General features: G+C 40.5%; 1 protein-coding gene across 4 annotated transcripts in view; it reads left to right on the plus strand.

Annotated features, from left to right (window-relative positions):
- The window catches only part of LOC115041872 (pre-B-cell leukemia transcription factor 1), a 54457-nt gene extending 38020 nt beyond the window's left edge, over positions 1-16437 (plus strand). Inside the window, exons 3-9 of one of the 4 annotated variants that reach the window (XM_029499721.1) lie at positions 2930-3174; positions 4845-5035; positions 7640-7775; positions 9586-9751; positions 11004-11176; positions 12211-12300; positions 14621-16437. In XM_029499721.1, coding sequence (XP_029355581.1) covers positions 2930-3174; positions 4845-5035; positions 7640-7775; positions 9586-9751; positions 11004-11176; positions 12211-12300; positions 14621-14713 — 1094 coding nt within the window. In that variant the 3' untranslated portion in view covers positions 14714-16437. The remainder of the gene's footprint in view (positions 1-2929; positions 3175-4844; positions 5036-7639; positions 7776-9585; positions 9752-11003; positions 11177-12210; positions 12301-14620) is intronic. The other 3 variants (XM_029499722.1, XM_029499724.1, XM_029499725.1) reach the window with 3 other exon arrangements.
- The last annotated feature ends 1539 nt before the right edge of the window (positions 16438-17976 follow it).

Consider the following 17976-nt stretch of genomic DNA (forward strand, 5'->3'; position numbering starts at 1 on the left):
GGATAATGTTGTTGAGTTTCTGTTAATTGATGGTTGAAGACACATTTATTTGTTTCTTTTGAGTATATTATTTGGACTACAACGGTCTTAGCTTCTCATTTGTCAAAGACCTTTCCTACTCCACAACCTCTGTAAAAAAAAAAAAAAAAAAGTCAGCCTACAAGTGTTTTTCTGTCTGAGGCCTAAGAAATGACCTTCTTTGCAACACCCACTCTTACAAGACTGATGTTGGAGGCGCCTCCAAGCCAAGTAAAACAAACACTTCATAAATGTTCAGCTGGGAATTGGCAGATATGATTTGAAGCATTTTTCTGTTCATTGGGAATTTTAATGTTCAATTTTCATTTGTTTGTCCAGACATTTTATGGGATCAAGAAGAAATCCAGCCTCTGATTTTTCAGTAGACTCATTGCAAACCTCTTCCCTAACATTTCTGTGCTGGCACTCTTTAAATTAAGCATTACATATCATTTTGGGGCTTTTGCCCTTTCTCTTGTATTAAGGAAGGAGGTCAGGTGAGCTGTACAAAACAATAGGCCAAATTTACAAAGCAACATTCAAATAGAGTTTTTTGTTCTGCATCTTCTGAGCCTCGTAACTTCTTCCCAGTCCATCCTATAATTCTTAATATAGCTTTTTATTTTTATTATTGCTAATCTGTCAAAATAGTCAGTTTTCTTTCTTCTTCCTTTAGTATGGTCTGTTGTGAGTTGTTTTCCTGCTAAAAATTGCTTCCAGAAAGTGCAGCTCATTTTCCGCCATGGGATATTGTGGTGTGCTCTCATTTTAACACCCACTTTAGTCTGGTATTTATGGGGTGGCAACTATAGAAAAAAAATGTCTCAATACTGGCGAGTGTTCAGGAGCTGGGGGAACGGTGGGGGCCTTTGCTGATGTACATTAACTAAAGCGGACAGGCGGGTTTAGAGTTTCTGATGGAGCAGGTTTGATCGGGTCATAATGCCGATGCAGCCGCAGCGGTGTTGATGTAAGTCGGGTGTGAAGCCATCCGATATTTTCTCCTCCATACATTACAGGAGTGATGAAGGAGTCTGGGTAATGAGACAGGATGTTTGTACAGTTCTGTCATCCCAAGAGACCCAGCCCTTACTCCCACTCCCTTCTTGCCCTAGTCCTCCAACACTCCTCCCACGCCAAATCTACCTCCTGCCGAGGCTGTGGCCTGAACCTCTGACCTCTTCCACTTGCCAACAGTTGCCATATTTGCATTTCCAGTCCACTTAAAGGCAGGAAGGATGACTGAGGACCCCCCCCCCCTTTCTTCTGCGAGTACAGCAGGTCTCCTTCTCATCCCAGTGACCCCCCCTACCCAAGCCTACCAACCCGGACGGTAGTCTGGGGTTAATGCACCAAGCACTCCCATTGTCTCAGAATTAATGAAGTGCTCCCTGCCTGTCCCTTCTCATTCAATGACAATGAGACAAATGACAAGTGGTAGCATTTTAAATGGCTATTGACACGTGCAGGACATGAAGTCACAGAGTCACAGCTCCTGTTAGCACTCAGAACGAATCCCTGTGACCATAACGCCAGCTGCCGTCTATGCACTTTGGATGTCCACTGTGGGATTAATTTGGATTGTAGTGGCACCAGGGTCCGCACAGGAGAAGGATTTTATATTGAAATGGATGGTTTTCAGATGGAGGAGGAAGAGTTAGTCTGGGAGTGTTTTCACCTCAGAAAATGGAAGGTGGCACAAGAATCCAAAGAATGGAAAGGGAGACCTCTAGTGGAAATCAGAGGAACCCATCCAGATTACTGATGCTGATGTCTGAGTCCCATTCCCTTCACTGTGTAGAACCAACCCTTGCCAAATATAACACATTGCATATATTCTTTTGTTAGATCGAATCAAATCAATCACATAAATGACACCTAAACTCATACTAACCAAAAGAACAGCAAAGCTTAAATCTCCAGCAGCTGAAAAAGTGCCATAAAGACTAAAAAGAAGATAAAACACTACAACAGCATTAGATAATAGGAGCTAGAAATGAGAGAAAAGTGGAGACAAAGCAAATTAATTATAGGAGTGATCCCAGCAGCACTAAGAGGAGGCAAGTGCAAGATACTGATCCTTTTACAAATAGTAATTTCTCTACATTGTCTGCTCTAAATACCTTATCTTTTCAAGGCATAAACCATTCATTCACTCCGAAAGAAATTATTATTTTCCATTATCAATTGCTCTTTTGACTCCTCTGGAGCATGAAAATGTCAGAAAATAATGAACAGGATCCATTGCAATTTCCTATAGCCTGAAGTGATGACATCAGATTACAAATTTTGTCTGACACTATCTAAAACCCAAAGATTTATTGGATTATTCTAAAAAAAACAGTTTGTTGGTTGTTGTTGGTTACTGGGCCCAGCACTGTGGACAGAGGACGGTAAAGGAAACATATTTGGGGTTTTTAGGTGATCTAAAAAAGGCTCAACTGCTGATTTGATCATCGCCAATCTGAAAAATATATGCATATGTATGATCTTTCCAAAAACCTGCAGCTCATCAGCCTCTTGGCTGTGACGCAGAAAAAAATGCTTCAATTGTCCAAGCAAAACCACAGGTCTTAAAGAAGTAATGGCTTTAGAGCGTTTCAGTATCAAGGTTACTGTGAGAAAGAAGGAAGTGAAGCTTTGACGGCTGTGTGCCAAGACTCTGTCATTTAACTGGGATAACTAATCAGTCTTAGTTTGATTTCATTGTCTCCTTCATTGAAGCAGGTGACTTGTCCGAGCACCTCGCTCTCTCTGTGTTATAACATACTGCATCACTCACACTGAGCCGGTGGATGTGTGGGTGTCAGCTGTGTAGTCAGGCTTTGCAGCTGACAGCTTGTTACGGTGCGTCACGCCACTGTAGGTGTGACCTTTATGACTGACCTCTGACCTTCCCCTGTCATTGTAGTGCTGAGTATCCGCGGTGCACAGGAGGAGGAGCCCCCGGATCCCCAGCTCATGCGGCTGGACAACATGCTGCTGGCAGAGGGCGTATCTGGTCCAGAGAAAGGTGGAGGCTCTGCAGCTGCGGCAGCCGCAGCCGCGGCCTCGGGAGGAGCAGGGGCAGACAATTCAGCGGAGCACTCCGACTACAGAGCCAAGCTGTCCCAGATCAGACAGATCTACCACACAGAGCTGGAGAAGTACGAACAGGTGAGAAGAAAAAAAAGAACAAAAAACATGCCACCGGTCACACATGAATTATATAATTATAAGACAACTGAATTGAAGTTAATTTAATTTTAACGTTAACAACTGCCATAGTTTCTAAACCTGTGCAAAAAGGTGCAAGATGAAGTTGTAAGGCTGTTTGTTAATGTTCATCTCACTACGTGTTGCGTTTCATTTATTTATTTATTTATTTATTTATTTATTTACAAACAAACTATGACATTTTAGCGACATATTTAATACTATCAGCGTTATTTTCTTATTGAGAGCCTCAAAAAAAAGAACATGCTTCAAATCATTTCAGAGTCTGCATTCACAGAATGCAGCTTTAAGACAATAGAAATTACAATATGTAAAACAAGAAACAAGCAACAATTAAATAGATATACAAGACTACAGTCAACATGACACAACATGCAAAATTTCATTAAAAGTCAATGATTTGGATCTGACCTTTAATTTCTTGGGCTCTTCATTGGCTCGTGCTCATCCCTTCACCGAATTTGGTTTAGTACTTTTTGTTGTTACCCTGTTGACACATAAACAGACAGCAGTGAAAACTGGTGGAAATGTTTGTGATGATTAAAACATACATCCATTTAACAAATTAGGTGATTTTATTTCATCTTGTTCATGTCATCCATTATCAAATGCTTTTTCAATATTTTCAGACTTGATGTTGCTCTGCTCACTTTATGACACACACCCTAAAGCCAAAGCTGGTGTTAACACAGATTTCACGGTCTTTTTCTTTCAATCATTCCGTGTTGCCCACTTTTCATTTGCTCCCCTGAACCTTTCAATCCAGGCTTTTATTCTTCACTGTGGCAGACTCAGCCTTGCATCAGTCGGCAGCCCATGTAGACTCAAAATGATTCATCGATATAAATCACTGTCACTAAGAATTCACTTAAGACCATGTTTTCACCCCAGAATAGTCCATCATATGCACTACATAGCGTGTCTCTGTGTGTATTCCAAGTATAGTCTTAAAAGCATATTGGAGGAGGGGGGGTGCATGATTTCCTCCCGTTTCCTTGATAACCAATGCATTCATGACAATAGCATCCCTTTCAGATGAATGTCAGTAAGACAGATGAACACACAGATAGACAGACACAGACAAAGCCTGACACAGCTAAATCCAGAGAGAGATCGACGGGAGGAGAAGAAATAAAGAAGAGGTGGCAGTAAGAGACAGAGTCGGAGTGTAATATCGTGGCAGATTCACGCCTGGTGTCACACAAGGAGGGGGGGTTGAATGAAACGTCGTGGCATGCACGTCTCTCAGGGTGGCTATGCTGTGAAAGTGTGTGTGTGAGAAGGGAACAGCTGTCATTGGTTCCTCTCAACATACTGCCATCACCACTTCTGTTAAATATGAAATATATCAGCACTTATATTCCCCTTTGGGTCTATGTGAATGCTTGCCCAAGAACTATATTAACCAAAGAGAGGATTTTTTATTTAAATCTTTTTTTTTTTTTTTTTTTTTTTTTTTTAGACTTCCTTCATCTGTATCTGAATTTTAAAAACTGCACATCCCCCTGCATGTCTGCAGAACTTAGTTCCAGTAATGGTGCGTTTGATATGGCTGTACTGATATATTAAGGCCCTACGTTTTTGTTACATTCCAGTGTGTTTTCTTACAGGCATGCAACGAGTTCACCACTCACGTGATGAACTTGTTGAGGGAACAGTCACGCACACGGCCGATCTCGCCCAAAGAGATCGAACGCATGGTGAGCATCATCCACCGCAAGTTCAGCTCCATCCAGATGCAGCTCAAACAGAGCACCTGCGAGGCCGTCATGATCCTGCGCTCCCGTTTCCTCGATGCCAGGTGTGTGTCCTTGCGTGCACGTGTCTACCGAAACCATATGCATTGTACCACGCTCCATGCTTCAAATCACCACCAAATCAGCAACAATGCAAATACCTTCTCACGTGCTTCCCTCGCAGCCTCATATCCATATAAATGGGTGATGTAGGAGGCTATCATGGCGCAAACATGCCATAACACATGCCTTTCTGTTTACTTTCCACACACACTGGGCCGGTTTGCATGTACGGATGCCATTTGGACCAGCATACTCAGCAGCACGGGCCAATAAGAGTTCCCTGCATGCTCCATAACGCTGTTTTCTTTTCTTAATGTAATCGCTTGTTCCTTTTGATGCACGCTTTGGATTTGCATACATTTCTCTGAGGATAAATCTCACTCAAAGTCTGAGTTGGAGGCATAACATTTAAATGAGGCATGCGCTCCCTTACAAAGCTCCCTATCTATTCTCTTGCAAATTATTGTGGTGGAGCTGCAGCAAGGGGGAAGCGAGGGAAAGAGGAAAGCTTTCACTGGTTGAGAGGCACTACCATGCTCAACTCAGCTGATTAATCTACTGGCTGCTGGAGCCCATGCTGTGCACATTTACATATTTTCAAGCAGGCTTTTGGAGTGGGGGACAGAGATTTTTGCACAAATCTCCTCACCGGTGGATACATGCAAAGGGATTTTACAGGGTTTCCCTCCAGCTTATGTAAAGCCCCCTTTAGATGTGACACATGCAGACATGACCTGATGGGTGCAGGTGACAGAGGGTCACTCAAATCACGGGCATCAGGATACAAGAGCTGTCTGCTTTCATATGTTGTATGGGTGTCTTTGGGAGGGCTCATTTTCATATGTAGACCTTGGAAATAGACCCTGTAGCTCATAATACAGTTCATCTTGTTTCTTTGCATTTTGAATTATTGTGGTTTACTATATTAAGTAGATTGGACTTCAGAGTCAAAAAAAGGTAGTTAATATTCATTCTTCTTCAACCGCTTTATCCGTTTCCGGATTGTGGGGTGCTGGAGCTGATCTCAGCTCACACTGGGTGAGGGCGGAGTTCAGTCCATTGCCAACAACCACTCACACTCACTCAGACCTACGGTCAATTTAGTGTCACCAATTAACCTAAAGTTGATGCCTTTGGATGGTGGGAAGAAACCCACGCAGGCATGGGGGAACATGCAAACCCCATACAGAAAGGCTCCAGGCCGGGAACCAAACCCGTGACCTTCTTATTGTGAGGGAAAAGCGCTAACCACTATGCTGCCACACTGCCCGAATGTATATATATGTGTATTTATTTTTAGATACACCAAAGCAATACTTTTAAAGCTGTTCAATCAGCCATGTATATCACAGAATTACCAAACCCATCCAAATGTTCTGCCACCTTTCTCTTCATTGGCTTACTTTGTTGATCTACCACTTCAAGATTTATGCTTCAATCTCACTACATCAATTTCACTGATGGATGTGGTTTTGGTGAAAAGACCTTGTTAAACCTATTTTAGACAACATCAGACAGATAAAATTAACAATTAGCTGATGAAGTAGTTAAATAGCCACAAACTTTTACTCTGAAGAACAGCAGACACATACATACTGTACATAATACATAAATAATGACATTTATTATGATAAGTCTGATTCAAATCAGTTACTATCAAGTTTTGTTCAGTACTAAGAAAGTATTTAGGTTTAATACTGCTCTAATAGCTGTTTTTATCTTTTATCAAAAAATTCCTCTTTGCTCATACTTCATAAAAAACAGCAAAAAAAAAAAAAAAAGAAAACCTGTGTGTGTATGTGTAGCATACAAACTATGAATATTTATGATCTGTCACCAATTAATAGTAGATATTGACTCAACTGTTATGGCCCTCTAAGTGCTTTGTTGCTACTGTTAATGTTTTTTTTTTTCCCAGTTGCTCATAAACAGAGTTGAAGTGAAGAAATTCAAAGCCAAATTGTTCCCTTGAGTGCTGACAAAGTGTCTTACAATAATACTGCAGCTAAACGGAAGGTTTCTAGTTTGGTTTACACAAAAGGAAATCACGCCAACAAAAGCCAGAGACCAGTGACACCTAAAGAGAAATATTTAAACAGTGGTGTGCTGTAACATCTTGAATTTTAGGCTTGAATTAACGAAAGACTTGGGATTATTAGTTTCAGATGTGGTGTTTAACATGGTCAAACTCCCAAACTGTCACTTTTGGTCCTCGGAATAAGGCCAAAGTTAAGATGAGTTTATATTTGGAGTCTGAGTTCGAGAGCTTTTCTTAGGACATAGGTGAGGATAACTTTGGTGCAGCTGTGGAAAGGGGACATGGAAATCTTCACTCATAATCATTTTTAAAGGTGGTGACTTCAGGATCAGTTAAAGAAAGAGTAAAAAAGAATCTTTGTCCTGCCCTCAACAGCCAGTTTATATAACTCTGGATTCATTTCCCTCAGGATCAATGAAGTTTTTATCTTAGTTTTTCATTTCTGAATTTCTCACTTTGTTGACTCATAGACATCATATCAGAAGGAGTCTGCGTTAGATAGAAATGTACCTATTCACTGTTGTTATTAATAACATAAAATAATTGACTCTTGGTGCTCTTTTTCCAGGCGGAAAAGGCGAAACTTTAACAAGCAGGCAACGGAGATCCTGAACGAGTATTTCTATTCACACCTCAGTAACCCCTATCCCAGCGAGGAAGCTAAAGAAGAGTTGGCAAAGAAGTGTGCCATCACAGTGGCCCAGGTACACCACAGATCACTGCCTCCCAAACCACACCACCTGTATTCAAATTACTGTACACTGAGCAATGAGACTTTTTAATCTGAAAAAGCTGCTGTGAGCATCTTGGCAACTAACTTGATAATAGGTTTTCTGACTGTCATGAGTATAGACAGCTCCTCTGATCTTTTAGCAGTGCCTTTTATTGGAATAACAAAGGACTTAGAGTATAAATATTCCATGTCATAAAACTGTATTTTTGTAAATCAAACCAGACTAAGCTATTTTTGACCAGCGCCGCTATGCTACTTCTGAGGTAAAGCAGTGAAAAGACAACACTGCTGTCAGAGTTCATTGTCATATTTTCTAACAATAAATTCAAAGTCCAGAGTCAGAAAAAGAACTTTGTGACACTCTTTCATTCATCTTCTACTGCTCATCCATGTCTGGGTCACGGGCACACATTGGGCAAGGGTGGGGTACACCCTGGGCAGGTCACCAGTCCATCACAGGGCCAACACAAACAAACAAACAACCACTCACACCTACAGGCAATTCAGAGTCACCAGTCATCCTAAATATGAATGTCTTTGGACAGTGGGAGGAAACCGGAGTACCCGCAGTAAACCCACGCAAGCACGGCGAGAACATGCAAACTCAGCACAGAAAGACCGCAGGCCCAGGAACCGAACCCCCGACCTTCTTGTTGTGGGGCAACAGCACTAACCACTATTCATGCTGCTCAATTGTGATGTAATGGATCTAGATGTAACCATGTTTTAATGATTACATTTAAATAAAATATAACAAATATATAATTAGAATTATAATATTTGAATTTTCTTGTTTCTTACTGTCTTTATTTTCATCTATCCATACATCTTCTATCGCTTTTCCGTTTCCGGGTCGTCTTTGTTTTGTTCCTGAAAAAAGACTAATGGTGACTGGCATTTGGAATGGTCTTTCTAAATTACTGACAAAAGACGAAAAAACATTTATAGGTTTATGAAAATTGTGAAAATTGGAGTTTTACCTCTAAACAGACACAGACGGTCATTTGAGGCATGCGCAGTGCAATTATGATTAACCCTAAAATTTACAATAACCCAGTGAACATGTAAAGGCATTGAGATGTTTGTGTCAGTGATGCTGACCAGCTAAAAGTATTTTTGGCACCCTGTTCTTTCATCTTTGCATTCTAGCGTTCAAGTTGTTTAAACCCTGTGAGAACTGATAATCAGGGAAACAATGACAACTCCAAGGTAAACAGCAGTTGTGTTTTGAATCCATCATTTGGGAATGGATTGTTTTCTCAATCGGTTTCATTAATTTATACCAAATGATTTGAGGATGCATCTGCGCCTGATTGTGGAAGCTGCTCTGCGGCTGAATGATTTGTAGAGTTTCCATTTCTTGCCCATAATAAAGGGGAATGTTTACCTACTCTGTATTGGAAACTTTGCAGGATTGATTTGGTTTTCATTTTAATGTTGTTTATCATTAGTGCTGGGATTACCCCCCTGGCTTCATCTGGGAGTCCATTAGCAGTAATGGGTGTTAGCGGATGTTGACTGATTGGTGCTTGCGTGAGTTCTGATGATAGTTGCAGTCATGGTGACATAATGAGACTGTTATTGGCAATCATTCCATTCTGGCACTAATGTGGATTCACAGCACCGGTCTATGTAGCTCCTACCTCTGACGGAGGCTTTCTGCAGTGTTACACATGCCACTAAGGCCACGCAAGCTAAACACCACCATGAGTTCTCTGAGAGACTCTGAAGGTTAAGATTTCATGTAAATTAAACTATGTTTTTTTTGTTTGTCTGTCCAGGTGTCCAACTGGTTTGGGAATAAGAGAATCAGATACAAGAAAAACATTGGTAAGTTCCAAGAGGAAGCCAACATGTACGCTGCGAGAACCGCCGTGAATGCGGCTAATGCATCCTCACATGGAAGCCAAGCAAATTCACCCTCAACTCCAAACTCTGCAGGTGAGACAGGAAGTCCCTGGCTCTGCTCAGCTATTAGCCATGTACCTCCTCTCTGTGCATTACTACAACTAAGCAAGCATTGCAATATATCAATTTGAGGCTATGTTATTGCTGGTGCTGGTGATTTTGAAGAAATCAAAAACAATAGGGCTAACAAAAAGGCAGTTCTTGTACCAGGAACTTGCCTATCACAAGGTAATGCACCATTATTATACTCATCAGGTTTCACTTTTCCCCCTTAAAAAGTACAACTATCCTTATAGAGCAATGGGTTCAGACAACCTGAGCCCCGTGACAAGTCCCATACTCTGTTGTCTCCATCTCGATTACTCAATGTTCTTCCGGTATGACTACTAAACTTGGTACTTATTACGTTCTACTGCAAAGGACAAGTCTGGTGATAGTCTGCATTATCGCTTATTGTCAATAAGACAAAACCAACAATAAATTGATCCTACTAAGAAGTATTGTATAATGCCAAAGCTTGATATAGCTTTATTGTCCAAAAACAGGTAAATGAGCTGCATCACACATATTCCTTCATCACCACAGACAAACACACTGTAGGTATTGTTTCAATATTGAGTTACTGTATGCCATCTTGATACTATAATAATAATAAATCACAAATAAAGTAATAAAAAATATGGAATAACCCCAGGCTTGTCTTTTAAAGTCACTATCCAGTGTTTTGAGAATCTCTCGACTTGCTGTCTGACTTTGAGGAAAATTCAACTCAGAACGTTTATACTTGCGCGAGTTAGCTTTTCCTCGCTCAAAAGTAAACATACATGTTTGCGTACATAAACGCGAAGACAAATGTAACCTAACCACGCTAGAGCTGTTTTTTTCCACGTTATATCCCATTTCATCGTGGAGCCACCAAATCAATCCATTCCTTCTCCACGTAGGTTTATTGAGGAGCTGCATTTTTTTTTCCACATTTGAAGGTTTTCACTGCTTCCTGTAGTAAGCTATTGAATTTAACTCTGTCATGAAATGATATTTGACTCCAGATTAGACAGCAGGTGCATTTCTCCTAAGACTGGACTCTTTTCCTTTTCCTGATTTTATAGATGAATCTACTTTTATATTTGTGTGTTTACTAGTACAAACTTGTACACGAAGACCTCTGACGTGGCATTAGAACTGCAGCTCTTCTGTCCTCTCGTGTCTGTTCCTCTGATCTAACAGCACCTTTCTGGCTGCTAGCTAACTGCATGGTGCTCCTCCGGGCTGACGCCTGGACGGGCCATCTTGGCTGACCCTGCTTGCTCTCTGTCTCTCTGTGATTCGACTGCTCCCTCTCTCCTTTCAGGTTCTGCTGGCTCTTTTAACATGTCAAACTCCGGGGACTTGTTCATGAGCGTGCAGTCTCTCAATGGGGACTCGTACCAGGGGGCTCAGGTGGGAGCCAACGTGCAGTCACAGGTAGGGCCCCGAGCAGCACGGCAGATGCTACACGGACAGGCCCACTACCTTCGCAACAGCCGTTTTCCTTGACTGACATTTTGTCTTAAACAGGCGAAACTGATAAAAGTCACTGAAAAAAGGTTCACGCTCTCTTTAAATTGTGAAGTCCTTGACAGAGGGTAATGCTTGCTTAAAACTTACATCCTCAATATATTTTGCCTTAGTTTGGCGACTCTCGTATCTCGACAAAACGGCTGCAACTTGTAAAAAGAAACTGCAGCATTAACTGAACTTTTTTTCAAGTAATGTAATAAAAGCCTGGCAGATATGTGAATATTGCATTTTACGCGTTCAAAACAAAAGTGTTACACTACAAGTTTTAAGTGTAAAGCCAATGTAGGCCATTGACTGAATATGTATGTGTAAGGCTAGTAATTTTGTCAGCCATCTTGGAACAGTGTGCAAATGCTCCAACGTCTGCTTCCACTTTTTCATTTTGAATTATTAGATTAATTAATTAAGTCGTTTGTTGTTTTTTTTTTCTCTTTTTATCTGTATGTGTGTGTGTGTGTGCGTGCATTTCAGATTGGCTTTTATTTCCGTTCATTTGTGTTTCTCAGTGCCTTCCTAACTTAAATATTTCCCACCTTACGGTAAAAGACTCATAACTCCCTCCGCCTGTTTTTTGTTCCGAGATAAAAAAAAAAAAAATTCACTCCTTTTTACAAGAAATATTGCACACTTCCAGTACAGTCATTTTTTGTTGTGAAAAAGGACCATACAGGTTTGTACATGCCCCAATAAAGAACCTTTTCACATTCTCAAGGGCAGAATATTTTGGATATTTAAGTTCACATTGTGAATATGTTTTATCTCAACCAGTGAAAAGCAGAAGTTGTTTTCTTTTTATCGTAAATTTCCATTCTGTTTGATTGGATGTTGTCCGCCAAGGACTTCTTGTTCTCTCTTGCCTTATCATCCTTCTGTCCTTTTCCTTGCACATCTCATGTTGACTTTGACCTTGCTTTGTTTGTTGTTTCTGAATGTTTTAGGTGGATACCCTTCGCCATGTTATCAGTCAGACAGGCGGATACAGTGAAGGACTCACAGCCAACCAGATGTACAGTCCGCAGGGCATCAATGTAAGGGTTTCTACTTTCTTCCTCTGCTTACCAATTATTTCAACGCCATAGGGCTAAGAATGCCGCTTAGTCGGACTTGTCTCTGCTCTATTCTGATCACCTTGTTGATTGGTTCTGTATCGCTAATGCCACGGGCAGCACAAAGCCTGGCGTACGCAGGCATGGGGCTGGCCACACACACGCAGAGCCACCGTCTGAGCCTGTCATGTATAATCAGGGCTGGCATAGCACCTGCAGCCACGTATGGTCAGCCGTGAGCAAACTGCACAAACAGGTGACACCTCCTGGACTGGACTTCAAATCCCCCTGACCCTCTGACCTGTGATTAGAAGCCCCGGGGTCAGAGGCCCCCATTACAGGATCCCGGGGTGGGGAGGGCGACACAGCTATGCCGCTAAAAATAAAACCCCACGCCGCTGGAAACAACTCCTCATGTGCCATAGGGGGGTGTACCTCTCGTGTTTGTCTTATTTTGCAATCAAGTTCAGGTATAGAAGTGGGGGTTGTCGAGGAGGGGGTTGGGTTTTGCTGGCGGCTGCAAACAGTAGGGAAATTCACAGCGACAAGCCGTGTCGCAAAGGGGAAAATCGATAAGACAGACACAAGGAGAGCAGAGTGTGGACTTGGGACAGCAATCCAAGCGCATTGCTCAGATCATGTTCCTGCCACACTAATGGCCCTGACAGCGAGTCACGCTGAGAGGACGAGAACGGTCACAGCCGCGGCTGGGTTCCTCCGCTGTCGCCGCCGTGCCTCAGTGGCCATATGATAATCAGATGAAATGTCTCCCATATAAAAACATGTATGTGTATTCAAATAGGCTTCCTGGCTGCTCTGAGCACATCGCACAGCCAGCTGTGTTAACCCTGAGAGGCCAGTAACGTATTCAGGCCCTGTTCTTTCTCAGTCCTTTGACCTCATGGATACGGTTCTCCTTGGACGCCTGCTTGCTCTACCACATCTTACACTGCCGCGTTATGCTGTTATTCACTTTTATACCCTATAAAGAAGCCCTGCAATGCATAATGTAAAAGCAAGATATCGGTCTTCCAGAGTGCTTGCCTGTGATTTATGTCGCTATGTCTCAGAAGTTTGGAATATTTGCTTTTTCACAATTTTACCACAAGATTTTTTTGGGATAAAATGGTTTTGAAAATGGTAGCATACACTATATTTCATCAGGATTCCCCAGCCTTTTCAGACTTGATCAAGGTCCCAAAAATCACAGCACAGAGGAGGTGCAAAAAGATTTTGACAAAAACAGAAGTTACACATTTTAAAGATGTTCAGTTTGTCTATTTAATTTGAAACTAAAATATATGTAGTTTGGACGTGATGTCAACTCATCAGCCTTCAGAGATCTCAACACTGAAGCAAAATATTTGTTGTTCATTAAGTAATGCTCACCCTGTGTCCAGGAAAACACATTTAGAGACTGATTTTATGAATGAATGGTGGAGCAAGTGAGGCAGTTCACTTTTTTCAATATAGAAATGAAATAAATGAAAAGGAAAGGAATGGATAATGACTGAGAAGATACATAATGCATGCTGTGATTACAGACAATTTTCATACAGACAGCATAACCAAAGTATTCTCCAATCTGACCTCTCCATTTTAGAGTACACGCCACTGCTGCCTTGAATAACATGCTTTGAAATGAAAGGGTGTCAAGGACCATTTCCAGTTTCTCTGATGGCTATAAATGTACTATTAATATCCTAAATGCTCTTTAACAGGCCTGTCTCTGGTAGTGGAACAGCCCCTCCACGGCTCTTGTTGAATGTTAATTTCAGCTGCCAGGGTCATAATTAGTGCAGATGACATTGATTGGACTTGTTTTGTTTTAGAGGTCTTTTCACAAAATTTACATATTATTCATATTTTTTTTTTTTTTTTTTATTTATTTATTTATTTTTTTTATGACAGGGACAGACAAAATCTTGCCTTTTCCTGTGTATGTTTTCTTCATTAAATGAATTTGTGTGTTCAGTGTATGATGGAGTAGACTGTAAATCATTCCCTTTCTGCTTGGTTGAAAACATGACTTTATTTATTTTTTACGTCTTTCTCATTGTGAAATATTAGCTATAATTTGGAATAGGTTAGCTTTTCCTCCAACCCAGGAGGATATATGGCTTAAGGCTGTGAGCAAATGTGTGGTGAATAACTCAAGTACACTGCCTTGCCCTGAGGACCTCCATTCAGTGTACCTCACTGTCTTTGATGCAGCCACTTTGAGTAATGAACATGAAAACCATACACTCACTCCCCCTATGCGTCTCTCGATTTATTTATTTATTTTATTTTTTTCTTGCAGGCAAACGGTGGCTGGCAAGATGCTCCAACCCCCTCATCAGTGACTTCACCTACAGAAGGACCCGGAAGCGTTCACTCTGACACCTCCAACTGATCCGCCACCCCTCTTCTCCCTCCCTCCATCCTTGCTTCCTTCCTTGCTCAACCACTACACCCCCCAACCATGTCTCCCAAAACTTAAACCCTGACCCCACTGGGACTGAATGTGACCTACTGTAATGTGGTCACACCCCGAGACACTTCTTTGGGGTCCGGGATGACGCTTTTACCGTTACGGACAAAAAGTTCACTTTTCCTATTTGGACCACCACCACACCGTTAGCAGCCTCCGTAGGGGACTCATATCCACGCTCACAGTTTGTACAGTTTCCACTTGATGTCTATGTTGCCTCATTGTATTTCTCTGACATTATATATTCACAGATTAGGCACAGTTATCAACATATTGCCCCATGTCTTGTAAATTTAAATGCTTTCACACTACCTCTATTCGAAATAACAACAGAGCAAACAACATTTCAAATGCTTCAGTTTTATGAATTTTTATAATTATTAGTATTTAACTGTACACCACATCATGCCCTGTCATTATACCTCTGCCTTTATTTGTACTCAGATTTTTTTGTTAATCAATAGTGCCAAAGTTCAACCCTGGAGGTGAATTTTGATAATGTTACATCACACTTTTTTATGTCCTGTCATGACATTTTTCATGCCATACTTTGTGCGGTATTAATATGTTAGTCCAGTAATATTAGTCAGGTAATATCCAAGTATTCAGCCTCAATATATATAGTTTGTATTCAGAACTTCTACAACAGACAGTGAACTTTAAGGTGTTTGATATTTTCATTGCCAGAGCTGTAGATTTTTCTGCTTCTCGGCAGCACAGAAACACAAAGAATACACATTTTTACAAATTGAGTGCTACTTACCGAGAGAGCAGCAGTTCTGTCACTCACATTGGTTGCATCCACAATATCTGACAAAGATCTGAAACACAAAATCAATGACTGCGTTAATAGCAATTATGGCACGCCACCATGAATTAAAGCACAATAAAGATGATCGAACTCAAAGGGCAACATTTATAAATGTCAAAGAGAAAACGATGCAGAGGAAATTTTAAGATAGAACTATAGTAGTCATATATGGAAGAAACAGAGTGTACATACAGTACAATATCAGACAGTCAGTGTGTATCATTTTGATCAGTATAGCCAAATATTGCTGGTAACCAAATCCAAAAGAAAAATTGTGATTCTGAATATAAGGTATTATGCCAATGGTATTTAACACACTGTATGTCTGTTGCCTGATTTGATGGAATTATATTTGTGTCTCAATTCTGCAAATGCGACGGGAATTGTAAATTTCTGAATTTGCTGGCTGTAAATTAGTCTTGATCATGATCATTTTTCTATAAAATATACATGACATGCAAGCAAAAAAATATTTTTTAGGCACTCAGAACCTCCCATCGCCTGCCCGGAAGTGAGTCACAAATAGAACCCCATGTGTTCAGACCCAAACAATTTGACGTTATTTATCTTGTAACCCCAATTTTCTGATAAAATTAAGAAGAATGACTGAACTAGAACACTTTTTATTTTTTTTTGCTTTGTTTTAAAATGACATGAAAAAAACACCACATCCATCATTACAACCCCCAATCCAAAATGTGAAGTTAAAATTGTGACTTTTGTTGTATGTACAGTATAGTGTGTGGTTGACACTGTATACATAATTACAATAGTCCTCATGAGATATCAGCATTTACATACTTTGATACCAAAAAAAAAAAAAAAAAAAAAAAAAGGCAGCATTTTTATTCTCTTTCGTTGGGATGGTTCTAGTGATCAGCTCATAACGTTCTAGTACTCTGTATCCAAAACCAAAAACAACAGTAATACATTAGTGTTTATACAAATCAAATGGAAAAAGATTCCCTGATGGCACACAAATCCAGATGTTGTTTAGATATGTTTTTATGTATCCATTTTGTGAATAACTTTTTTTTTTTTTTTTTTTTGGGGGGGGGGGGGGGGGGGGGGCGCCCTTTTATGTTTTGATATTATCTTACTTTGCTACAGGATTATCTTTCTTCTTTTTTTTTTAGCTACCATTATGTGTGATTTAGCTCAACAATGCTCTATATACAGTATGTAGATATGCACCTTTACTTTTATTTTACATCTTTGAATTTGGACAGTAGTTATTTTATCGCAGCCTGATGGAGTCAGATTTAAGGTGTAGTCTGCCTTGTTGTTGCCGGACCACGAACACAAGCCTGCCCCCTAAAACTGCTGTCCAAATAAAGGTGACGTGAAAAGTTAGTGTTAACATTGTTCTCAGGCGTCGTTTTTAGCCCAACTGAACGCTTACAGTCCCGAGATCCTTCCCAGTCATGAAACAGCCTGAAACTAACAGGAGTTTTTTTTTTGTTTGTTTGTTTGTTTGTTTTGCTTTGTTTTGTTTTTAGTAGTCTTGAGTGTGCTTGTATTTATTACACATGTATGAAATCATGGATGTTTCAGAGCTACAGTGTGGAAGTCAACCACAGCATGATTATACCAAACAAACTAATTCGGATCATTCAGAGTGGCTCCTCTTGAGCTCACCTGCTCAGTAATACAGTCGAGGGGCCGAGCACCATTGAAGTGATACACAGACCCTGCCTCAGTCGTGTCTTCAGAAGTCATTGGAGTGAATTGACAGCACCAGCCATGCAAGGCAAAACACAAGGATTGTTTTTGCACCCCTTAAAAAAAAAAAAAAAAAAAAAGGCTTAACTCTACTTTTCACATTGCCTGTCAAATATTATCGAAGCTTCATGTAATGATGCTTTTTAGTTTTTGAATATAAAAGGAAAAGAGACATGAAAAGAAAAATGAACAATTTGTAAAACATGAAATGTTTTATTTGTTGCATGTCTTTTTGTTCTTCAATAAAATAACGTACTGCAGTGTTTTGAATGTTAACTTCTTTTTTATAAGGATTTCAGAGTGAAATCGTGGAGCCCTTTTTCTTGACAGGTTTTAACTTTTAAGATCTCTGCGTATGTAAAAACGATATCAAACGGAAAACTACTGTCTTTTTAACTCCAATTCAAAACTTGTTTTCCGTGGAGAAAAATAGCTGAAAGGTGTAGGTTTTATGGTCTCTTAATTTGTACTGGCAATGCGTATCCCAAATAAATAGTTTTTGTTGCATAAATTCCAGTTTTGTCATTTTTCATGTCAACATTCATGTTCCCACCACCAACTTGCACGAGGTTTCTCTTCCAGACGTTTCCAACAGGGTCAGGGTCAGGAGTCACTGTAGGATACGAGTTAACACGTTGTAGAGTTGCCAGTC

Source organism: Echeneis naucrates, chromosome 4 (assembly GCF_900963305.1).
Source record: "Echeneis naucrates chromosome 4, fEcheNa1.1, whole genome shotgun sequence".
Lineage (NCBI taxonomy): Eukaryota > Metazoa > Chordata > Actinopteri > Carangiformes > Echeneidae > Echeneis > Echeneis naucrates.